At 47.6% G+C, this 25,977-nt stretch overlaps 1 protein-coding gene across 1 annotated transcript; it reads right to left on the bottom strand.

Moving 5' to 3' along the window:
- Positions 1-1,532: 1,532 nt before the first annotated feature.
- PIGZ (phosphatidylinositol glycan anchor biosynthesis class Z) lies at positions 1,533-25,133 on the bottom strand. Its single transcript, XM_039250894.1, has 6 exons — positions 24,994-25,133; positions 23,489-23,593; positions 22,769-22,851; positions 18,467-18,588; positions 5,703-5,859; positions 1,533-3,323 (listed from the first exon to the last, which is right to left on the bottom strand). The coding sequence occupies exons 1-6, from the start codon at positions 25,131-25,133 to the stop codon at positions 1,756-1,758; spliced, it is 2,175 nt and encodes a 724-aa protein (XP_039106825.1). The 3' UTR covers positions 1,533-1,755.
- Between the last annotated feature and the right edge of the window lie 844 nt (positions 25,134-25,977).

The following is a 25,977-nucleotide window of genomic DNA, read 5'->3' as shown; positions in this document are numbered from 1 at the left end:
CAGAAAATGGGTTGCTAAACATTTACTAGCCATACCCCTGACTTTACTCTTCCTCAGGGCTGGAGTTATGAGGAGGGTGTGGCATTAAGACTGGCAGGAGCCCCGGGGCAGCATGACTGAAAGGATTGTAGCTTCAAGATGATCCAAGCCTTGGGCGCCTGAGTGGCTCAGTCATTAAGCATCTGACTTCCGCTCAGGTCTTGACCTCATTGCTCATGAGCTCTGCTTTGAACCCCATTTCTCTCTCTCCCTCTCTATCTCTGCCCCTCCTGGGATCCTCTCTCTCTCTCTCTCTGGGGAAAAAAAAAAAAGAAAAGATGACCCAAACCTTAGCCAGCAGAAGCCAGGACTAGAAAAGTGCTCAGGTTTGGTCATTCATATTGGTTTGGTCTCCTGCTCTGTACTGATTTCCAGCTCACTGATTTCTGTGGCGTGGGTGCCTCTTATTCTCACGAGCTGGTAGGGATTTGAAGAATGAGAGCGAGGACAGGCTTAGAGCCAGAGCTCCTCACGTTCCCAGTGGATAGGTACAGGTGCCTTTAGATGCAGGGAGCACTGTGCTAGAGGCCATGATGGCTTCTGCCAGAGCAGCAGGTGTTGGTTTGGCATGGGCTTTGCCCTCCATCCTATGAAAAGGCTTCAGACAGGGGCTATGAGCTTCGAGAGTGACCAGACCACTTTTAAGAAGTCTCTGGTAGCATCAGATTGCTCTCAAGTGAACCAGCTACTAACAGCATTGTGTGCTCTCCATTTCCACTCCAGCAGGCTGGGCAGGCTGAGGGAGGAGAATGATTTTTTTTTCTTTTTCTTTTTTTTTTTTTTTAAGAGAGAGAGAGAGAGCAAGTGGGGAAGGGGCAGCGAGAGGGAGACAGAATCTGAACTGTGAGATCATAACCTGAGCTAAACTCGGACGCCCAACCATCTGAGCCACCCAGGCACCCTGGAGAATGATCTTTAAAGGGTGAGATGTCCCACCACGTCTCTCAGGGATGGAAGTAGAAGAAGGTGGGGAGAAAAGTTCCAGAACTACCTGTTTTGGTAATAACAAAACGCTGAGACAGCAAGCATCAGAGTGCCATTAAATACACTGCCACTCTATGTTTTGGAAGAGATGTGCCTATTTAGCCAGGGGACATGTGCTGCAGACCAAGGCATGACATGGTGTCAGCTGGCAGACACCTCAAGAGATCCTCTCGTCCATTGTACGGATCAGAAACTAAGGCTGGGGGCGGGGACGGGGAGGGACTTTGTTAAGATCACACAGCCAGTGAGTGGCAGACAAACCAGGGACTAGAATTTGGGTCTCCAGAACCTGAACTACCTGGTCTTTCTACATCACCACACTGCCTCCTTCCCAGGTATCTAGGAAGCTAGAGGGTTATCAGGACAGCAGGAGGTAAGGCATCCTGGAAGGTTTGAGAGAGGTCAGTCAGGACTGTCAATGGCAGATCTCTCTTTTCATAACCAAGTGCTATTACATGTCACAACATCACAGTGGTTAGAAGGAACAGAGCAGGAACAGACAGGCGCCATTGGTTATACAAGGTTCTTTGGGGACCTTGGCATCAGGATTGTGACTGGTCAGATCTTTGGTCTTTAAGGGGAAAAAGGTGCCAGCTTACCCAGAAGGTAGAGCAGCCAAAGCCTCTGCACAGGAGAGGCAGTGGTGGGAATTCTGGAAGGGAAAGGAATGGAAGGGAAGTAGGGCTCCGTCCCAGGCCTCTACCCACATAGAAAGTGGAATGGTGCCTTCACCTATGGCTGCGTTTCAGGCAATGGCTTTTCTGTCACATTGTCAGGCTTTTCCCCCAGTTCCAGGATGTGAAGGCTGAGATGGTCCCTCCAAGCCCTACTCAACAGAGAGGACAGGGCTGGTGGATCTTCCAGGGTCAAGTGGGGAAACATGAGTGTCTCACTCTTGAATGGGAAATGGCACTTCTCCATGGCGGGCCTGGTGGTGCCAGGAGTCACCACAAAAAGGCGGCAGAGCCACGGCCCACCAGCCACCTGGCAGGCTGGCTGTCTGGTGAAGTTGTTCAGGGCGCGGCACAGGACCCAGTCCTCAGTCCCACCCATGTCCACCACCTCCACAGACGAGCCCAGGCCCGGGAGGTGCAGCAGGTGCCGGGGGGGCATGTAGGTGTGGGTGAAGAGGAATGTGTAGTGGGTAGGCTTGCTTGGGAGCACGGGGGTGTGAACCACCTGCTCCAGGTGCTCCAGGCCAGGCACCAGGCCCCCCTGGTGCAGGCAGCCAAAGAAGAGGGCACCCAGGCTGTTGAAGAGGACCAGGCTGCCCTTGCAGGGCACAGATTGGGTCTGTGGACTACAGAGCAGGACTAGGGGGACCAGAAGGGGGATCAGGAACCTAGCCTCCTGGTGGCTAAAGGCAGACAGCAGGGCCAGAGGCGTGAAGTAGAGGAGCAGGAGGCGAGACCTGGGGCTGGGCAGCAGGCTCCGGCCACCCGGAGCCCCTGGGAAGCCCGTTCGTGTGAAGGCCCAGAGGCAGGCTTGCAGCTGCTGCCATGCAGCCTGCAGGGCCTGGGCGTGCAGCATCCCAAAGAGCAGGAAACCGTTGACGGCCAGGTGGGTCAGCCGCATGTGCGTGCCATGCCTCGCCAGGTTTTGAGGATCCAGGTTGTAGTACAAGAAGTTGGCGGGTGTAAGAACAAGGGTGCTGGGTCTAGATGGACTGGAGAAATACCAGCTGTCCACGGCCACAAACACCGCCGCCACGAGGGTCGCCCCTGGGAGCAGCTCCAGGGCTTCCTTCGTCAGTGACCTGAAGCCAGGGTTTGTGGCCTCACAAATGCTCCAGAGGAAGAGTGGGACCAGAGCGAAGGCCAGAAACGTGGGCCGGTTGAAGAAGCCAGCAGCCACGACACCTCCAAGAAGCCAGCTGTGCCACCACGGGCCCGGAGCAGGCTTCTTGGGTGTGGGGCTCCAAGCTAACCGGGGGGACACCAGTATCAGTAGCCCGGCAAAGAGCAGTCCCTCGATGGCGTTGGAGAAGGTCCTTGTGTAGAAGACCAGGGTGACATAGGAACCAGACAGCAGGGCCAGGGCATTCCAGCGCTCCGACCCCCACAGTGGGGCCAGGTGGTACACGGCCGTGTCCAGGGCAAAGGAGAGGGCAGTGAGGAGGAGCCGGGGTCCTACCAGCAGCACATAGCCACTCACTGGGCCTGGCCATGGCCCCCACTGTTCCCAGAGCCTGAGAAGCCAGAAAGCAGAGCCGGAGGTCAGCAGTGGGAAGACCACCGTGCGGCAGGAGCTGGCAGGGTGAAACTCCCACGGCCGTGCAGCTTCTATACCCAGGATGTCCTCTGCGGACAGAGAAGTGGAGATGAGCCAGGTCCAAGCTCAGGGCACATGGGAGACAAAATTCTAGGATGGCCCAGAGATTTTCCCAGCCTCTAGTGAACATGGCCCCCACAGTCCCTGGGACTCTGAAGATAATGGCTTTCACTGTGTGGTTAGATTATGTCGCAGGGGACAGGTGATGGTTAGACAGGGGTAAGTAACCCCATGTGGGCCTGATACAACCACAAGAGCCTTTTAAAAGCAGAGAGTTTTCTCAGCTGGTGGCAGAAAAGGACATCAAGGAATCAAACCATGAGGACTGGATGCACCACTGCCGGCTCGGAGGTGGAGGGCTCCTGGCAGGGAATGTGGGTGGCCTCTAGTCCCACAGCGGCAGATTTGTCCGACAAGAATGAGCTTCCAGACAAGAACTCACCCTGGCCCAGACCTTGATCTTCACCTCGTGACACACTGAGCAGGGAGCCCCTACCTGACTTCTGATTTATGGAACCACGATTTATTAAGCATCAGTAGAAATGACTATAGGGGAGCTCAGCCCTTCCCAGGTCCCCCTGTGAAGGGGGCAGGAGGAAGAACCATGCCTGGGAAGTGAGGGGACAGTGTGCCCTGGGCAGGGTGTGGGGAGAGCAGGGGGAGGCTCTAGTCATCTCCTCAGGTGCTAAAGCCTCCAACGTCAGAGTCAAACACCTGCCTCTGTGATGACGGTTGTTATCCAGGACAGGCATGTGGGACTGGGGGAAGGGAATGAGCGGTGGTGGTTATGATCAGAAGTGACTTCAGTGTCATCTATGATACTTAAGATTTTTAGAAGAAGAATGTATTCTACTTATGTCATTTAAAACCTGCTTGCTACCTAGGGCTGGTCTGTGCCCCTGTGCCCCAGTGTCCCAGAACTCTAAGGTGTGGGTGAGGGAAACCACTCTTAATTTCTGCCTCTCAGCTCCAAGCCCCACAATGGCTCAGGTTCGGTTAACACTGCTGGCTGTTTAGGGCTCTTGGCTTCTCCTACTTATTTTACTTATTCCTATGGCCTCTTGGCTGTTTTCTCTTTCTATGTCAGAAGGTGAAAGAAACTAAATCTAGGATCAGATCAATCTGGCTGCTTTGTTTTACTGGCCAGGTTTTTAAAAAGTGTGGAAAAGACTGGACTTTTCATCTTAAGAAATGAATCCACCTGTTGAGCCCTATGACAGAGATAGATGCATGCCTCCCCAGGATCCATCCTTTCCTTCCCTCCCTCCCTCCTTCCTTTCCTCCATTCCTCCTACCTCCCTCCCTCTCTTCCTTCATCTCTTTAGTTGGGCATTTGGTCAGATATAAAGAGTACTTTTCAGGGGCATCTGGCTGGCTTAGTCAGTGGAATATGTGACTCTTAATCTTGTGGTTGTACATTCAAGTCCCACATTGGGTGTAGAGATTACTTAAAAATAAAATCTTTATGGAGGGCCTGGGTGGCTTAGTCGGTGGCTTAGTCGGGTTTTGGCTTAGGTTACGGTCTCACAGTTTTTGGGTTCAAGCCCCGCATCGGGCTCTATGCTGATATTCAGAGCCTGCTTGGGACTCTCTCCCTCTCTCTCTGCTTCTCCCCTGCTCACACACGCGCATGCCCTCTCTCTCTCTCTCTCTCTCAGAATAAATAAACTTTAAAACATAAAATCTTTTTTTTTAAAGACCATTTTTCAGCTTTCTTTGCAAATGGGTGTGCTCATGTAATATATCCTGACCAGTGGCATGGAAATGGGCAAAAAGTATGTGACATTAAAAATATGCCCATTAAAGAGAGCAGGCTTGCCCATCTCCTTTCCCATAGCTGAAAAGACTTGATTTTAGACTTGATGACTGGAGTTCAAGCAGCCAGCTTGAACCATGAGGAAGAAACCATGCACCCAGAGCATCTGAAAAGCTTCAAGGTCTCTGGCAACCACCCTCATGAGGTGTCCTACACCACCCAGCAGGTAAGTTCTTACAAGTGAGCATTGCAGGCCTGGATTTCCTCAGCCCTTCTATCAAAGTGGAGAAGCAAAGTTTCATTATCTCAGACCACAGCCCTGTGGAAGTTTCCCTAAGCACCTGGAAAGCCCAACTCTAAAATCTCTCCGCTGAGAAGTACAAAACTGCTTTCATTCTGAATAACCTTTCATTCTGAATAACCTTTTCCAAGCAGGAAAACGTCAAAGGCTGGCATCTTTTTAGTATCATCCAGAAGGTCAATGACACCCCTCAGGAAGGAGATGTGAAATCCCCACTCCCAAGTTCTTATTCCAGAGAGACTCATGGATTTACGGCTCGTCCACACACGTTTCTCCCTCCCCACTGAACATCCAATCAACAATCATCCAGTCTCTGTGGCAACTTATTCTAACCGCACCCAGGAAGCTCACCTGCCATGACCTCGGGTGACTGGAAGAACTCATCTGGATGCACATAGCCCGTCTGTGGAAGGAGACACCACAGCAGGCGCAGCAGGCTGAGGCTGCCCCACAGGGCCCTGAGTGCCATCTTCAGATCCAACTGCTGCCAAGACGCTGGGCCGAGTGCCTAGAATAGCTTCTCTGTTGCTCCAGACGCAATTCTGATTCCACAGTTCCACAGCTGCTAACGAGAACGTTCGTTAGTTGCCGTATGGTAAATTATAATACGTTCAATTGTCTGAACAAACTCAAAATGGGTCTACATACAATAAAAATGTTAATAATAGCTGCTATTTACTAAGTGCCCACTAAGTAGCAGGAACTTAAGATGCATATCTCGTTTTGTCCTTTCTACAGTTTGGGGCAGTGGGTCTTACTATTTCCATTTTATGTATAGGGAAAGCGAGGCCTCTGTTGAGTGACCTGGTCACTTGCTAACCATATTTGCTAAGTGTCTAAATAGGACATCTGCAAATAGGATTAGAGTGCCCTCCAAATATGGGTCTCACGACCCCGTCCTGTTCACCAGCTTCTGTCCACAGGCGTGGCAGCCTGACTCTTGCACTTGTGAAAACTTTCAGAACCTCTATGCATTTCATCCATTTCCCTTCACAAATAAACTACTTTTGACCCTGTAGTCCCCAGTCACTCCCTCCAACCTTCACACAGCCTGAAACTGACCTTTTGGAAGGTGAGAACTTACTGCTGGGTCTGATTGTTTGTGTCCTGCACCATTCATTTGTTGAAATCCTAACGCCGATGTGATGATGTCAGAAAGGTGGGGCCTTTGGGAAGGAGCCCTCCTGAATAGGATTAGTGTTCTTCTGAGAGAGATCTCACAGAACTCCCTCACCCCTTCCAACGTGTGAGGGCACCGTGGGAAGGTGTGGGATGGATGCCAGGAAGAGGGCCCTCACCATGCACACGTGTTGATCTTGGACTTCCCAGACCCTAGAACTGCGGGAAATAAATTCTGTTGTTTATAAGCCACTCAGTATGTGTATTTTGTTAGAGCAGCCTGGGCACACAAAGACACTTTCTCTTTGCATGGGATTTTCACTCCCCAGACTCAAAAATCAGTAGGAATCTGAGCCTGTTACATGATGAACCTATATGTCAGCATCCACATGTCATCTCTGGTGAACAGAAAAGCAAGTTTGACTCTCCTCCAAGAATACATATGGCTACTGTTTCCTGACTTTGATATTTTATTAAGGTTTTATTTATTTATATTTTTTTAATGTTTTATTTATTTCTGAGAGAGAGAGAGAGACAGCGTGAGCAGGGGAGGGTTAGAGAGAGAGGGAGACACAGACTGAAACAGGCTCCAGGCTCTGAGCTGGCAGTCAGCACAGAGCCCGACACGGGGCTCGAACCCACGAACCATGAGATCATGACCTAAGCGAAAGTCGGACGCTTAACCNTATTTTTAATTTGGAGAGAGACAGGGTGCAAATGACAGAGGGGTCAAGAGGGAAGTACAGAGGATCCAAAGCAGGTTCTGTGCTGACAGCAGGCAGCCCAATGCAGGGCCTGAACTCACAAACCATGAGATCACGACCTGAGCGGAAGTCAGATGCTTAAATGACTGAGCCACCCAGGCACCCTGATATTTTAAAGCCTGACCTTAAACAGCTATTGTTCTTAGGTGGAATATGTCATAGCAGAGGTGAGACAGGGTAAAGCAACAGAACAGGAATCTAACAGATGCTGACAAGGAGCCTCTTGACACTCACTAACACTTCAAGGAGTTTGAAAGATAACATTTTGCAGTCTCTGCTCGAACTGAATTGTACAGACTCTTTTTCCAGAACCAGTGACTATCCTGACTTTCAGAGATAAGATGAAGCCAAACTTAATGCTGGAATGCAGGCAAGGACCCCGTTCCTTTCCAGTCAATGCCTGAAAGAGGACTTCAAGTACCTCCATTTTGACCTTAGTCTGTACTTTCTAACTGATCAGATTCTTCTTGCCAGCTTATCCCTTAACTCGGGCAAGAGACCCGGCAGGCACAGCATCCTGTGATGGGAACCAAAGCTAGCCCTTCAAGCAGTAAGGACTTCCCTGACCCAGCAAGACCCCATGCGACTGACCCCAGGACAATGATCTATTTGACCTTTACTGCCCACCCTCATGTACCCACAATGTTATCCCAGTGTCTCCCCAGTGCTGGCCTCCCTGAAATAAGTTCCTTTTCTGTTTCACCCCCACTTGTCTCTCTGCATTTGGATTTTGTCAGCAGTGAGTGACTGAACCTGGTCTGTTTGAGATCCTCGGAGCCCCGGCTCTTGTGCCTCCGTGCCCCGTCTATGTGCCCTCACTTTAACTTTCTTTCCAGGGGGGAGTTCAAAGTGCACTGTAAGTTAGCAGCTCACAGGATGAGGTTATGGCTTTGGTTTTCAGCAGTTTTAGCCCTGCAGGTAACAGGAAGAGATAAAGGTCTCTTTCAGGGCACACACAAGGTTGTCGTTTTATGAAAACCTTGAGCTGGGAATTTGAAGCCCAGCAAAGACATCATATACATGATCACCCAAAACCTCCCCTGAGGTATCTCTAATGCCACATCACTCCATAGACGACCAGTGCCCTCTTTACCACTTGAAATAGGGTCATTAGTGTCTTTAAATCTAATCAGGCTAGGGGCACCTGGGTGGCTCAGTCAGTTAGGCATCCAAGCTCAGGTCATAATCTCATTGTTCACGCATTTGAGCCCCATGCCTGTTTCGGATTCTGTGTCTCCCTCTCTCTCTGTCCCTCCCCCACTTGCACTCTGTCTCTCTGTCTCTCTCTCTCAAAGATAAATAAACATTTTAAAAAATTAAATATAATCAGGCTAGAGAACCAATTCTAGAAAACCCAGAACCTCTATTCAAAAAATCCGTCCTTAAGAATCTGTTCCTCTAGAACCACTTACAGTACAGAGCCTGATGAATGGATGACTGATAAATTATCAGTTCATGAACTGATAATTCATGAATAGTCATGATGAACTGATGAATCTTGATAAATATCCATTCATCAACTGATGAATGGATAAAGAAGATGTGGTTTATATATACAATGGAATACTACTTGGCAAAGAGGAAGAATGAAATCTTGCCATTTGCAGCAACGTGGACTGGAGGGTATTATGCTAAGTGAAATTAAGTCAGCCAGAGAAAGACAGATACCATATGTTTTCACTCATATGTGGATCTTGGGAAACTTAACAGAAGACCATAGGGGAGGGGAAGGGGAAAAAAAGTTACAAACAGAGAGGGAGGGAGGCAAACCACAAGAGACTTTTAAATACAGAGAACAAACTGAGGGTTGATGGGGGAGTGGGGGAGAGGGGAAAGTGGGTGATGGGCATGGAGGAGGGCACTTGTTGGGATGAGCACCAGGTATTGTATGGAAGCCAATTTGACAATAAATTATATTAAAAAAAAAAAGAACCACTTACAGTAACAAAATCTATATTAGTCAGGGTTCAACCAGAGAAAGAGAATCAGTAGGAGATATACATTAAGATTTACGGCAAGGAATTGGCTTATGCACTGGTTGGGGGGGCTGGCTAGGCAAATCTGAAATCTGTCGGGCAGACCTTTAGGAAGGGCAGGTAACTCTAGGGAGGACATGAAGCTGCAGTCCATAGAGGAGGGAAGCTCCTTGGTCAGGAACAACTTTGGTTCTTTCCAAAGGCCTCTCAACTGATTCTCTCAGGTCCACCCAGATTATCTGGAATAATGTCCCTTATTTCAAGTCAAATGATTGTGGACCTCTATTGCCTCTACAAAATACCCTCACAACATTTAGATTAGTGTTTGATCAAATAACTGGGGACTATTGCTCAGTCAGGTTGACACACAAAAACTGACCATCACACCCTAAATAATTCAGTGTTGATAACTGTGTTTGAATTTTAGATCAATGGGAGAATTCTTTATGTAACTTACCAGTGACTCACTTCTTCTACTCAGTGTTCTGTTAATGGTGGTGTTCCCTAAAGCTGTAGTTTCTCTGTGGTATTCCATTGGAGATAGGATAGATAGATAGATAGATAGATAGATAGATAGATAGATAGATAGATAGATATAGATAGATAGATACAGATATAGATATATAGATATATATATATCCACGCACACATATATGTATTCTAAAATTTACTTATTCTTACCGTTATCTGCTAGAGCATCTCTGGATGTTGACAAATTTTTCTATTCCTACGAATGCTGCTGCTACAAACATTATACAGGAGTTCTCTGTGAAGTACATACGTAGAAATGGAACGTCTGAGCCTCGGGTGTGAAGGCTTTCAACTTCATTAAACAATGCCTGACTGTTTTCCAAACGCCCTGCCACCAGCAGATATTATAGTACCCACTGCTTCACATGCTCGTTTATGATCGCGGATTCTCTAACATTTTGATTTTGTGAATCTTGTGGATTACATGCATTTCCCTGACTACCAATGTGGTCAACACCTTTTCAAATGTTTGTGGAACATTTTTGTTTCTTCTGTGGAAATCCTTCTGACCACTTTTTCTTAGTATGTGTAGGAAATCTTTTTTTTTTATGTTTATTTATTTTTGAGAGAGAGCGAGAGACAGCAGGGGAGGGACAGAGAGAGAGGAAGACAGAGGCTCTGAAGCAGACTCCGTGCTGACAGCAGAGATCCCAAAGCGGCACTCAAACTCACGAACTGCAAGATCATGACCTGAGCTAAAGTTGGACGCTTAACCCACTGAGCCACCCTGGCTCCCCTCCAACATTTAATTTTTAATGGTCCATTTTTGTAGACATTCCGTGGATGCTTCAGAGCACCATATATCCTATAGTTATTGGATACAGAGTTCCACAGATGTTCATTGGATCAAGTTTGTTAACTGTGTTGCTCAACCCTATTATATACTTAATGATTTTCCACCACTTATTCCACAAATCACAGAAATGTGTGTTAAAATAGCTCATGAGTAGTGAACTTGTCTAAATTTCCTTGTAATTTTGTCATTTTAGCTCATTTTTGAAGCTATGCCATTGTTTTTATAAAAGTTTAGAATTGTCAGGGTGCCTGGCTGGCTCAGTCGTTAAAGCACGCAATTCTTTTTTTTTTACAAATAGTTTATTGTCAAATTAGTTTCCACATAACACTCAGTGCTCATCCCCACAAGTGTCCTCCTCCATGCCCATCCCCCTTCCCCCCCACATCCTTCAGTCCTCAGTTTTTGTCAGCATTCAAGAGTCTCTCATGGTTTGCCTCTCTCCCTTTCCCCCACCATTCTCCCCTTCTTCTCCCCCACGGTCCTCCATTAAGTTCCTCCTAATCCTCCTATACGTGCAAACATATGAGATTTGTCCTTCTCTGCCTGACTTATTTCGCTCAGCATAACACCCTCAAGGTCCTTCCATGTTGCTACACATGGCCAGATTTCATTGTTTCTCATTGCCATGTAGTATTCCATGGTATAGATAAACCACATCTTCTTGATCCATTCATCTGTTGATGGACACTTAGGCTCTTTCCATGTTTTAGCTATTGTGGAGAGTGCTGCTATGAACATTGGGGTACATCTGCTCCTATGCCTCAGCATTTCTGTATCCCTTGGGTCAATTCCTAGCAGTGCTATTGCTGGGTCATAGGGGAGTTCTATTGTTAGTTTCCTGAGGAACCTCCACACTGTTTTCCAGAGGGGCTGTACCAGTTTACATTCCCACCAACAGTGTAGGAGGGTGCCTGTTTCTCCACATCCTCGCCAGCATCTAGAGTCCTCTGATTTGCTCATTTTAGCCACTCTGACTGGCGTGAGGTGGTATCTCAGTGTGGTTTTGATTTGTATTTCCCTGATGAGGAGAGATGCTGAGCATCGTTTCATGTGTCTGTTGGCCATCTGGATGTCCTCTTTGGAGAAGTGTCTGTTCATATCTTCTGCCCATTTCTTCACTGGGTTGTTTGTTTTTCGGGCGTGTAGGTTGGTGAGTTCCTTATAGATTCTGGATATTAACCCTTTATCTGATATGTCATTTGCAACTATCTTTTCCCATTCCATTGGTTGCCTATTAATTTTCTGGGTTGTTTCCTTGGCTGTGCAGAAGCTTTTAATCTTTTTTTTTTAATGTTTTATTTATTTCTAGGAGAGAGAGAGAGAGACAGCGTGAGCAGGGGAGGGTCAGAGAGAGAGGGAGTCACAGACTGAAACAGGCTCCAGGCTCTGAGCTGGCAGTCAGCAGAGAGCCCGACGCGGGGCTCGAAGCCACGAACCGGGAGATCATGATCTAAGCGAAAGTCAGACGCTTAACCAACTAAGCCACCCAGGCGCCCCAGAAGCTTTTAATCTTGATGAGGTCCCAATCATTTATTTTTGCTCTTGATTCCCTTGCTTTTGGGGATGTGTCAAGTAAGAAGTTGCTGCGGTGGAGGTCAAGGAGGTCGTTTCCTGCTTTCTCTTCTAGGGTGTTGATAGTTTCCTGTCTCACGTTCAGGTCCTTTATCCATTTTGAGTTTATTTTTGTGTATGGTGTGAGAAAATGATCTAGTTTCATTCTTCTGCATGTTGCTGTCCCGTTCTCCCAACACCATCTGTTAAAGAGGCTGTCTTTTTTCCATTGGATATTCTTTCCTGCTTTGTCAAAGATCAGTTGGCTGTATACTTTTGGGTCCACTTCTGAGTTCTCAATTCTGTTCCATTGGTCTATGTGTCTGTTTTTGTGCCAATACTATACTGTCTTGATGATGACAGCTTTGTAGTAGAGGCTAAAGTCTGGGATGGTGATACCTCCCGTTTTGGTTTTATTTTTCAGTGTTACTTTGGCTATTCAGGGTCTTTTGTGGTTCCATACAAATTTTTGGATAGTTTGTTCTAGTTTTGAGAAGTATGCTGGTGCAATTTTGATTGGAATTGCATTGAATGTGTAGATAGCTTTGGGTAGTAATGACATCTTAACTATATTTATTCTTCCTATCCATGAGCATTGAATGTTTTTCCATTTCTTTGTGTCTTCTTCAATTTCCTTCATAAGTTTTCTATAGTTTTCATCATACAGATTTCTTGTATCCTTGGTTAGGTTTATTCCGAGGTATTTTATGGTTTTTTGTGCAATTGTGAATGGGATCAGTTTCTTGATTTCTCTTTCTGTTGCTTCATTGTTGGTGTATAAAAATGCAACTGATTTCTGTACATTGATTTTGTACCCTGCAACTTGGCTGAATTCTTGGATCAGTTCTAGGAGGCTTCTGGTGGAGTCTGTCGGGTTTTCTATGTAGAGTATCATGTCGTCTGCGAAGAGTGAAAGTTTGACTTCCTCTTTGCCAATTCTGATGCCTTTGATTTCCTTTTGTTGTCTGATGGCTGATGCTAGGACTTCCAGCACTATGTTAAACAACAGTGGTGAGAGTGGACATCCCTGTCGTGTTCCTGATCTCAGGGGGAAAGCTCTCAGTTTTTCCCCGTTGAGGATGATGTTAGCTGAAGGCTTCTCATAGATGGCTTTGATGATGTTTAAGTAGATTCCTTCTATCCCAACTTTCTCTAGAGTCTTTTTAAGAAGGGATGCTGTATTTTGTCAAATGCTTTTTCTGCATCTATTGACAGGATCATATGGTTTTTATCTTTTCTTTTATTGATATGATGTATCACATTGATTGATTTGCGAATGTTGAACCAGCCCTGTAACCCGGGAATGAATCCCACTTGATCTTGGTGGATGATTCTTTTTATGTAAAGCACGCAACTCTTGATCTTGGTGCCAAAGTTAAAAAATAGTAATAAACTTCGGGTGCCTGGGTGGCTCAGTCAGTTAGGCATCTGACTTCGGCTCAGGTCACGATCTCACGGTTTATGGGTTCGAGCCCCACATCAGGCTCTGTGCTGACAGCTCAGAGCCTGGCTCCTCCTTCAAATTCTGTGTCTCTTTCTTTCTGCCCCTCCCCTGTTCACAAATAAACATTAGAAAATTTGTTTTCAAACAATAATAACCCAAATAATCAGCAGTTCAAACACTACTGAATTTTCAAACTTGTCCCAGCAAGAGAAGCCAAAGAGCTTCTTTCCAGGAAATGAAGGTGGCCCCTGGCAGGCCTCCTGAGGACCCTGTGTTAAGCCCTACAACAGAGAGCACCAGGATCATGAAGGCTCCCCTAGAAAACCCTGTACATTTTTTGAGCCCCAAAGAGGGAGAGATCAAAAGTGGCTCCAGCTGTAGGCCGGACCCTCTCTAGGACCATCTCTGTCAGACCCCACAGTCTCTTTGACAGAGTGTCATCCAGCTCCTCTTTGCCATCTCCCTCCAAATCCTCCTCAGTCTTCTCAGCACTGCCTTTTGGAAGCAGTTCATCCAGGGATGGGGCACCCCAGGACTGCCAGCAGTGGCCAAAATCCTAATATTTAATATGCTGTGTTCTGTCGTTTCACTCCGATGATTCTGGGTGTGCATTTCGCTTTAGCACATTTGGAAACTTTTTGGGCTCCCTGACTGTATGGGTAGGGTCCTTTTCCACCTATAGAAAGTAATCTTCCCTGGCACGCTTAGGTGGCTCAGTTGGTTGAGCACCCGACTTAGGCGAAGGTCATAATCTCACGGTTTGTGAGTTTGAGCCCCACATCAGGTGACCTCAAGCTCCGCGCTGACAGTGCAGAGCCTGTGTAGGATTCTCTCCCTCCCTCTCTCTCTGCCTCTCACTCCTTCATGCCCTCTAAATACATACATACATACATACATACATACATACATACATACATACATATTGGGGGGGAAAGTATTCTTCCGTTATTTTTTTCAAACATTGCCTCTTCTCTCTTTTTTACTTATTCTCCCTCTGGAATTATGATTAAATGTATGATAGACCTTATTGGTCTATCTTCCATGTCATTTTAGCTTCTATTTTATATTTTCCCTATCTTTGTCTTTCTGGGCTATATTTCAAATAATTTCTTCTGTTCTACCCTCCACGTTACTAATCATTCTTTCGGCTATATTTAACCAGCTATTAAACCTATATACTGCGTTCTACATTTCAACTTTACATTTTTCTTTCCTATGGGTTTTTTCCCCACATTTGCTTGCTCTTTTTTCATATTTTCAAGCCTCTTTCATTTATTACATTATACTAGGCATACTTATTTGAGTATGCTGGATCTGATAATTCTGGCATCTAAAGTTTTTTGAGGAGGCACCTGGGTGGTTCAGTCAGTTAAGCGACCGACTTCAGCTCAGGTTCAGCTCATGGTTCAGCTCATGGTTCATGGGTTCCAGCCCATGTTGGGCTCTGTGCGCTGACAATGTGAAGCCTGCTTCAGATCCTCTGTCTCCCTTTTTCTTTGCCCCTCCCCTGCTTGCATGTTTTCTGTCTCTCAAAAATAAACATTAAAAAATATATAAAGTTTTCTGGAGTCTGAATCTGCTGTCTTGTTTCTACTGGTTCTTACTCATAGTACCCTGTTTACTTCTATATTTGGCAAAGTATTTTATTTGAGGCTGCTTATTTTCTTTGGACATAACCTGTGGGAATTATTTGAGGCCAGGGATGAAGGCACATTTCTGAATTCCACTGAAAAAGATTTACACTTGCTTCTGTCAGGTACCTGGGGGCAGCAAAAGTCTTGGATCAATTTTGATATTGGCTCTAGGCCTTTTTTTGTTTGTTTGTTTTCTTTTAGGGTCGGTGGTACCTAATCATGTGAATTCAGGCTGAAAATCTATATGAGGGCAGCCCAGTGGTTACACATTCTCAGGGGAGATTCACCCACCTACACTCCAATCCAATTAGCATCAGGATCCCAGTCCTCTGTGGAAGCAACAGTTTATTTCTGGGTCACCTTTTTTTTTTTTTTAATTTATTTCTGAGATAGAGACAGCATGAGTAGGGGAGGGTCAGAGAGAGAGGGACACAGAATCTGAAGCAGGCTCAGGCTCTGAGCTAGCTGTCAACACAGAGCCCGACGTGGGGCTTAAACCCACGAACCGCAAGATCATGATCTCAGCTGAAGTTGGACGCCTAACTGACTGAGCCGCCCAGGCGCCCTCTGGGTCACTTTTATATTGAGAATGTAGCCCTCTGGAGTCCGAGCTTTGAGCAAGTTCTCCTGTTAAGCTTCTCTCTTGAGTGGACATGAGGCTTTATCTTCTGTCCTGCCAGTCCTGAGAGACCACAAAAATGCATGCTCCTATGCACTCAGTTTTGCATATGTCTTTAGTTCAAGTCTGTCTTTGAGGCCCTAGGCCCCTGCTCTCACGCCTTAGTATTCCCCACCTTTTGTTCAGCTCACATATCATTACATTTATTATAACTGATTTTGTAGGGGCATGTGGGTGGTTCAGTTGGTTAAGTGACTGACTCTTGATTTGGGCTCAGGTCACGATCCCAGAGTCTTGGGATCAAGCCCCACATTGGCCTCTGACCTTTAAGCGTCAAACCTGCTTAAAATCCTCTCTCTCACTCCCTCTGCCCCTCTCCCCTGCTCACACTCTCTAAAATTTGAAAAAAAAATATCACTTTTGAATACAGAGGACTGCCAGAAAAACTGCAGTTGTTAGAGTCTAATCCCAATCAAATTGGGGTATGGGATCTCCCCTGAGAATGTGTAACCACGAGCCTGGCCTCACATGGGTTGTCAGCCTGAATTCACATGATTTGGCACCACCTCCCCCAAAAGAAAAAAACCCCCAAATCCTGGGGCCAATAATGATTAAAAATGGTCCCAGACTGTAACGCACATACAATAATAATACAAGATAGCTTATATATAAATTATTTTATATTTATGTATAGACAGAGAGGTTGGCATAAGAAATAACCATATTGAAAGGTAAGATAGGGCTGTGAAAAGCTAAGTTAGTGTAAGCTGCATCGAGTTATTTTCAAGGAAGTCATGCACTTAGGGGTCAGCCTTGCTCAGTGGATCCTGTGGTCATTATCTGAGAGGAAACAGGAAGCATGAGGGGACTGTGTTGCAAACATATCAGTGCTTTTTTAGGATGTGGCCCAAAACTGCTAAGGGGAATCTGGGTGTCTCCACAATTGTTGAGGGTGGACAAGTTGGGGTGATGCTACGCCCAGGCCTCTGAAGCTGGTCTAGAACTGCTGGCAGGCTGCTCTTCCGTGTACGGGAGGGAGGGTGATCGTGGGACCGTTGGAATGATGATCTGACCACGAGGCCTATGGAACAAGCCAGCCTATGGCCCTGAACAGTCAGTCATCCCACCCAATCTGTCTCTTATCCCGCCCCTCTAGTTACTACCCACTCTGCCCACGCCTATACCGTTGTCTGGGATGGCTCTGTCTCAGGGGTGCGGCTTGCAAGAGTGGAGTTCATTGAGTTTTATCTCTATGAGGGCTGTCTGACAAGTCAGTGAGGATCTGGGTGTATCTAACACGCTTTCGAGCAGGAAAGGAATTGCACAATGTTTGTCCGATGATGTGCTTTTGTCACTTAGCAAAATGTCATGAGCAACTTTTTGTATAAGCATCCTCACCCACCAGCCACAAGCTCTCCATCTGTTCTGTATCTACTTGCTCCCTCTGTTGCCTTCAGCTGGCACCTTCCCTTCATCATAAGCGTGTTTGGTTATCTACCATTCCTAGAAAAACAACCTCTCCAAACTCTCCCTGAGCTGATGTGCCCTCTGTCTGCCATCTCTCTCCATGTTCCGGCACAGGACACCCTACACCATCCACAATTACTGAATTCGCTCCTCACGCCTTGTTTCCCACCACCGTGGTGCTGACACAGCCTCTCAAAGGCCTCCTTGCTTTCCAGCTGTCAACACAATGGCCACTTCAGGCCCCTACCTTGCACGTCATGTGACAACAGCAATCCCTTCCACAATTCCCATCTCCTTCTAGAGTGCCTTCCTACACCATACAAGGCTGGGAAGCAGAAAGTTACATTTTGTAGATTCCCTTGAAGCTGGTTATACAAATTAAGTTTTGAGAATTTAGAGAGCAGGGGCACCTGGGTGTCTCAGTGGGTTAAGCACCTGACTTTGGCTCAGGTCATGACCTCACAACTACTGAGTTTGAGCCCCGTGTTGGGCTCTGTGCTGACAGGTCAGCGCCTGGAGGCTGCTTCGGATTCTGTGTCTCCCTTTCTCTCTGTCTCTCTCTCAAAAATAAATATTTAAAAAAAATTTTTAAAGGAATTTAGAGAGCAGATGTGACACAGGCCATATATCTGCAATTTTCATTGTCTTCTCTGGGCAAACGAGATTATGAGACACAGAGTCTCCTACAGCAGCTTTCCAGTGTCCAGCCCCAGCTTTGTGGGTGCAGAGACACAGCTGAGGTTATGGTGGCATCCTGACCCTCAGCAACAATGCTGTGTTACTAAATTTGACTGAAGTCCAAGGTCGCCTTTACTCTTACCGGACTGTCACACAGAGGGCAGCTCCTCTAGTGAGTTGCTTCTCAGTGTTCAGAGAGTCTTTCCCAGAGGCCCAAACTACAGCCCATTCTCTAGTGTACCTAATGACTTTTAGTAACTGTATAAATTCTTTCTCTGTTGGCTTCTGTTTCCCATACTGAATGCTGGTCATTTGGTATCAGAGGTGGCTCTAGGCAAGGATGGGAATATCCATATGTTGAAAAAAATAACTGCACTGGCAGCAGGGGAAGCCTGGGCCCCCTTAGGCCTCCTTGGCAGCAGGTGCTCTGGGCCATGCCTCTGAGAAGTGCACCTTCCCTTGTGCTTGTCCCTGAAGCCTCCAGAGCCCTGCAGTCCACCAGCTCCGTCACACCAGCGAAACCCTCCCACGCTCACCTGCCTTTCCATCTTGACCACACATCTCATTCTGCTTTCATCCACTGCCTCCATGTCCAAGGGCCCCTTGTCACCCTTCTGAACGTTCTGGTCCCCAGGTCCCAGCCTACAATCAGGCCACCCTGCAGGAAAAGGGAATAGTCAAAGGGCCCAGATAGACGCCACTGTCTCTCCCACAATAACATACATACTTACATAAATGGAAACAGAAGAAATTGAAGAAAATAACCACCAGTCTATCTTCTGTGTTCAAAATCTTTTTTCAAGAACATGGGCAAAACAAAAATATTTTCTGGAACATCAAGACTGAAAGATCTTCACAAGCAGACCCTCAGGAAATTCTAAGATACATATATATATATATCAGGTAGAAGGAAAAATGATTCTAGATAGAAGATCTTAGATGTGGGGGGGGGTACATGAGTGGCTCAGTTGGTTAGTGTCCGACTTTAGCTCAGGCCATGATCTTGCGGTTCATGTGTTCGAGCCCTGCGTCGGGCTCTGTGCTGTGTAGAGCCTGCTTGGGATTCTTTCTTTGCCCCTCCCTCACTCATGCTTGTTCTCTCTCTCTCAAAATAAAAGAAAAACTTTTAAAAAAAAGAAGATCTGAGATGCAAGTAGGAATAAGGAGCAAAGAAATCATTAGATGGGAGATATCTGGGAAGTGGAAGCCAAGTGAAGGCCACCCTCCTGCTGTCTTCCTCTGGCAAGTAAGGTCAAGGTGATGGCTAAGTTCTCTGAGGTGGTGTTCCATGTTAACCTGCCAGTTTCGTGGGTGCTGGCAGGCAGCCGGGGTGGTTTGGCTATGTCCATCTGACACTGGCATCACAAACACGGCACCGTGTTCTTGAAATCAATAGTTCCAGTGGTCCTGCACTCTCTCTGTGGGTCTCTCTCTGTGTCCCAATCTCCTGACAGGGCCAGGAGCCTGTAGCAGCTCCTACAGTAGGTCAGTTTCGCAGTATTCTAGAAGTTCCTCCTGGAGGTTCAGCCAGACCCTGATCTTCCAGCTCCTCCCAAGTTTTCAGAAGCAGCTACTTCCTATACTAAACCCCTTTTTGATTAAAGTTGTTCACTGTCTGCAAACAATACTGGCAACGAGAACTCTGACTCAAATAGGCTTAAACAATTAATCACGTCATGCAACAAGACTGCCAGAGTGTGGTGCCGCTGGGCTCCCTCGCCACTTCCCAGCGGTCCTCGTGATTTCTGTCTCTCTCCATGTAGACATCATTCTCATGCTGGTAGCAAGATGGTTAGCACCAGCCATTCCATGCAGATGTGACAACACTGAGAAGATTGTGTATTCTTGGTGTATCACTGTTTTTGTGCTTCTCTTTCAACAGTTTGATTGAGTTATAATTAACCTACAACTTATTTTAAATATTCACTCATATGTGTGACCATCGCTCCTATCAATTTTATTTATTTTTTAAAAAATATTTATTTATTTATTTATTTATTTTGAGAGGAGAGAGAGAGAGAGAGAGAGAGAGAGTGTGTGTGTGTGTGTGTGTGAGCAGGAGAGGAAGAGGAGGGGGAGGAGGAGGAGGAGGAGGAGAGAGAGAGAGAGAATCCCAAGCAAGCTCAACACTGTCAGCACAGAGCCCAGTGCGGGGCTTGATCCCACAAACTGTGAGATCATGACCTGAACAGAGATCAAGAGTTGGACACTCAACCAACTGAGCGCTCCAGGTGCCCCTGTCAATTTTAGAACATTAGATCACCTCAAGAAGAAAACACATACCCTTTACTTATCATCTCCCATCTCCCTGCCACATCCTCACAACTAAGCAACCACTAATCTACCTTCTCTCTATAGATTTCCCTATTCTGGACTTGATATGAATAGAATCATATAGTATGTGGCCTTTTGGGCTGGCTTCTCTCACTTAAAGTAATATTTTCAAAGTTCATTCATGTTAAAATCCTGTGTCAGTATTTAATCCTTATTATGGCCAAATACTATTCCACTGCATGGATGTATCACATTTTGGATATCCATTGATCTGTTGAACATTTGTGTTGTTTCCACATTTTGGCTATTATGAGTAACACTGCTATAAATATTTGTGTATCAGTTTCTGTGGGACATAATTTTTTTTTTCATTTTCCTGGATATATACCCAGGAACTGGCTGGGTCATATGGTAACTCTATGTTTAATTGAGGAACTGCAAGATTGTTTTCCAAGTGACTGTTCCTTTTTACATTCCCACCCACGGTGTATAAGGGTTCTGAATTCTCCACATTCTGACCAACACTTGATGTTATCTGGCTTTTTGATTCTAGTCATCCTAGTGAGTGTGAAGTGGTATCTCACTGTGGTTTTGATTTTCATGGACATCTTTTTATTTTTTATTTATTTATTTTTAAAAAATTTTTATATCTTTATTATTTTGAGAGACAGAGACAGAGAGCGAGTGGGGGAGGGGCAAAGAGAGAGACACACACACAGAATCTGAAGCAGGCTCCAGGCTCTGAGCAGTCAGCACAGAGCCCAACATGGGGCTCGAACCCATGGACTGTGAGATCATGACCTGAGCTGAAGTCGGATACTTAACTGACTGAGCCGCCCAGGCGCCCCATGGACATCTTTTTAAATCAAAGAAATCTTTTCTATAAGTCCCTCAACAGACTTTCCATCAAGTCCCACTGGCCAGAAAGGGATCAAATAAACCTTCATAAACCAATCAGGGGCAAGTACAAGTGAGGACTGACTTCCTGGTTTGGAGCTGGGGCTCTGGGCTGCCTCCTCTGAGGCACACACAATCCAGATGGTGCTTACCTCAACAGCATCAGGTTCTGTTAGGGAGGAGGAAGTAAGACAGAGGATCAACTGTGTGTGGCTGCTACGTGTGGCTTCCAAGACGCCAGGCTCTCATGGCTTTCTTCTATCTTCTGGACCATTTGTTCTTAAGCTTCTCTTCCTCTGTTCACCCCTGAAATGTTGGTGCTCCTGGTCTTCAACCTCACTGTTCTCAGCATCTACATTCTTTTTGGATTATCTCATTTATCCTCATGGTTTCAATTTCCATTTGATGACTTCTGAAATTGCTTCTTCTCTGAACTTCAGATTATTGATAATAATAACAATAGTAATAGTATTGCCCGGATGTCTGGGTGGCTCAGTCCATTAAGCGTCCGGCTTTTGACTATCTTGCGATTCATGGGTTTAAGCCCTGCATCAGGCTCTGGGGTGGCAGTGTGGAGCCTGCTTGGGATTCTTTCTGTCTCCCTTCCTCTCTGCCCCTCCCCCATTCATGTGCGCGCGCGCGCTCTCTCTCTCTCTCCCCCTCTCTCAAAATAAATTAATTAATTTAAAAAAATAGTGATGCCAGTTAGATACTTATTATATTCCAGGCACTGTACATTATCTCATTTTATTCTCATTTACTAACAACTCTAAAATTCTATTACATTTCCTATCTTATGGATGAATTGACAGGTTTAAAGAGATCCAGGTTTTTGCCCAGGTTAACAGAACTAGTAGATTGATGAATGTAGGGGTCGGACCCAGACCGTTGGGGTCCAGAGCCCTGAGCCACTGCCTGTTGACATTCTGCATCCACCTCAAACCCAGGGCAGCCAGCTATCTCATCACTTTCCCATTACCCAGCCCTGCCCCCACATCTCCTGCAGCAGTGAGGGAATGACCATTTGTCCAATTATTCAGTCCAGAAATCCAGGGGTCCTCTTCCTTCTTCACTCCTTCAGTAAGCGATACTAACTTTGCTTTCCAATAATTTCTTTTTTTTCTTTAAAGGTTTGATTTTCTAAGCAACTTCTACTCCAACATGGGGCTCAAACTCACTGAACTCATGACCTCACAATCAGGAGTGGCATGCTCTACCAACTGAGCCAGACAGGTGCCCCCTAATCATTTCTTCATTGTCTCCTGTCCCCAAGTCTGGTCTGCCATGATGGGGGTACATGCCGCCTGAGATTCCTCAGCCCTCTGGGTAGCCGAGCAGGGACTTCAGGTGGCTGGAACCCTTGCGTTCGTTGCCTCTAGCAGCAAACAGCCCCTCCCCATTTTACCCCAGTGTGTCATATAAAAGGAATCCTTTTCTGTGCATGCATAATGAGGAAAATATCAAGAAGCCAGTTCTAGAGAAGCCGGCACCCACCTCTCTGCTTTCTGTCCCCTAACTCTACCCTCCCTCCTAACGGTAGCCAGAGAGGTGCACACATTTCTCTCCTGGGTAATGACCCCTGGGTGGGGGTCCCTCACCACCCTCAGGACCAAGTCCACATTCCTGACTGGCTTACAAGGCTCTCCAGTCCCACTGTCCCCACTCACCTCTGTACGGAACCTGGTGCTCCAGAAACATTACATTTTTCTGTAGTCCCGTCTTTTGTCCTGCACTGTCCTCACCCCAGCGTCTTTGCTCACAATATGAAGGTTAAGACTCCCTTGGGCCTCTTTCACACCCTTGCTGTCACTTGCTCATGGAAAAAGAGCAATCAATCTGTAAAATGAAGTTAACAGTAGTACCTTCCTCAGAGCTGAAGACAACATGAATAAACAAACACGGCAGCGGTTTCTTTCATTTTCCATTTTGTTTCAACTGACGGGACTCTCTAGAAGCCCTCCTCAGTCGCATTTCCCCAGAACCCTGTGCTTCATGCTGCACTGTCCCTGGTACTGTCTGATTGCTTCTCTGCCTTGCCTGGCTGAGATCCCCCAGGTCTGGGATCCATTCTATCCATCTCAGCCCCTCGAAGCCACTTGATGGGGCTGCTGTGGTGACAGGGTCAAGGACAGAGTTGGAGATCCCCAGAGGAGGTGACAACACAGAGGGTATTGAGCTCAACAAGTGTGGGAAGTTCTCAAGAAAGACCTGAGTGCCACTCCCCTGCCGCTCCCCAGGCAGAGGCTAGGCTGGAGGACTGGCCCCTGTGGCCAGGTGTTCCAGGGGACAGGCGTGCCCTCCAGTCACCTAAACACAATCAGGATAGGAGGTGGCTCGTGCGTGCACATGAGCACAGTAAGCTGCCCCTGTGCAGGTTCAAATCCTACCTGTCTTCCTGGGTGGGGGAGGGCTGGCTGGCCCTCTCCAGGACAGTGGTGTGGGTGGGCAGGGGTGGGGTGACCGTCTCCAGGAGGGCAGTGGAGAGGCAGGTTCTAGAATAAAGGGACAATGCCCAGGGCCACAGAGCCTTGACTGTGGGGCGGGGGAGTGGGTGCTGATAACCACAGACAGGGGCATCATCCTAAGCGCCTGTGGGGGATGTGGGAAGGCAGGCAGCAGGGAGAGACCATCTCGGTGGCAGGGGTGCAGTGAAGCAGAAACCACTGCGCTGGGCATGAGGGAAGCTGGGGGAAGAGATCACATCAGTGGGGCCAAGGGAGCCAGCTTCTGCCCTGCCAGCCAGCCAGCCAGCCGAGAGGGTGTGGAGACACTTGTCTTTCTCATCTGTCTCGATGAGTCAGAGGGCCAGCTGGCGCTTGGTGCCCCACCTCTCCCAGGCACCCACTGGGTACACTGTGTGCGCAGCACAGTGTCGGCTCTGGGGACACAGATGTGAATGAGCATGGTCCAGGATGGGAGCCATTGTATAGTGGCTTATTGCAAGGAATGTCCCTACCTTGAGACTTAAACTTCTTCCTGATAAAGCTCCTGGATCGCAGCTTTCAGGGAGAGAGGCGTGGTCCCAAGGTTCGGCCCTTTCTGGGGATCTGGCATTTGGAATAGGTTTTAAAGACTGCAGGGCCAGGAGTGTTAGAAGGAGGCCTCTGCCAAGCAGCCAAAGGCATCTTCAGATATGATGTAAAAGACCATGTCCCTTAAGGCCAAGATCTTGTTCCAAACTCTGAGGTCCATCCCAGAGGCAGAGGGTGACTGGCTCTCCTGAATCCATTTGCCTGTTTGGTGTTGATTTCATCCTCATATCAGCACTGATGGTCACAGTAAGCCCTTCAGGAAGCCCCACCCTGGAAGCATTGGAAGGTCTGACTCTGGCTTCCTCCTTCCCTTGGTTGGCCAAACGTGCCCGTGTTTATCCTTTAATTAACAGAGAATGCAACGCACAGCATTGCACACACATAAGGGAGAGTGGAAGAGAGCCAGGGATCTCCATTAACTGGCATATATCATCAACCATCCATGACCTCATGCTTCCCATCTGCAAAATGGGAACTCTCCCCTGTAGTGGGGACTTTCTAGGTGTTAATAATTTTTTAAATGTCTTCTTTTTTATTTGTGTGTGAGAGAGAGAGACAGACAGACAGACAGACAGCGTGAGCAGGGGAGGGTCAGAGAGAGAGGGAGACACAGAATCTGAAACAGGCTCCAGGCCCCGAGCTAGCTGTCAGCACAGAGCCTGACGGGGCTCGAACCCACAAACTGTGAGATCACAACCTGAGCCGAAGTTGGACGCTTGAGCCACCCAGGCGCCCATAGTTGTTAATAATTCTGACAGTCGTTCCCAGTTTTATGAGGCAAGAGTCTGAGGTGAAGAATGACACTTAGAAGTAACGGTGAGAGATGTCCTCAAGGAAAGTGGCAAGTGTCTTTGCCATACTGCATGCTCACCCCCAAGACAGCCGTCAGCCAGAGCAGCAGGTGCTCGCCCTTGCCCACAGCCTTGCCTGTAGCATCCTGGACGACAGGCTCTTGCCCTTGTCCCTGCTCCCTTATGAGACACCTGGGCAAGTAGCCCATCCTCTCACTCTGTGAAAGGGCAGACCTGACCTAACCTTGTGGAGATTCTTCTCCACTGAATTAACGCAGATCTCTCTGTGCTTCACAGACTTAGTGCTCAGCACTTTGCAGCGTCTTTTGGGTTCGTCTTCCTAGGGACCCTGGGAGGTAGCGTTATAGTCCCATTTTAGAGATGACGTAAGTGAGGCTCAGTAAAGTTTCAGAAGCACCCAAGAACATCAGCCGGTTGGGTCCAGGAGAGGATTCAAGCCTAGGCCTCTGTCTGGGTCCAATGCTAGTAGTGCTCTGAAGTATACTCACGGCCTCTCCTCCCCTCCCCTTCCCGAGAAGGCGTCAGGTAAAGTCTCCTGTCTTCTCTAGGTTTGGGACACGTCAGTGCGAAGAGCCGGCGGACCCGGGTTTGGGGAAAACTGCGATAAGGTGGGCTCCCCTGCCTGACCCACCAGTCTCTAGCAGCTGCTGGTCTCTGGGCAGCTAGCAAAAGTAGGAATGGAACCAACTCTCCGTCCTCCCTGCCTTGCCTTCCTCCCTCCCTGACCCCCATTAACACTTCTGCAGCTGCTCGGCCGACTCACCGGCGCGCTGGCTCTGGGCTGCACCTGCGGCACCCGCGGCGTCCGCCCACCCGGAGGCCGGCACTGGGGGTAGGCCCGGAGCCTCCCCGACCAGAGGGCGCGGGACGGGTGCGGTGTGTCCTCAACGCAGCCGCCGCTCTGCCAGGTCCGGGAAACTAAGCAAACCACGCAGTGCGCCAGGCGGGGCGGAGAGGGCTGGAGACGAGGGCGCCGGCAGGCGGGGCTGCCCAAGTGCGTCCCCTGAGGTCCCGTGGTGAGCGGTGGCCACG

The sequence above is a fragment of the Hyaena hyaena genome, unplaced genomic scaffold (assembly GCF_003009895.1).
Source record: "Hyaena hyaena isolate Hyena2069 unplaced genomic scaffold, ASM300989v1 scaffold_382, whole genome shotgun sequence".
NCBI lineage: Eukaryota > Metazoa > Chordata > Mammalia > Carnivora > Hyaenidae > Hyaena > Hyaena hyaena.
The sequence above is the reverse complement of the archived record's forward strand: the minus strand, read 5'-3'. Positions and strand labels throughout refer to the sequence as shown.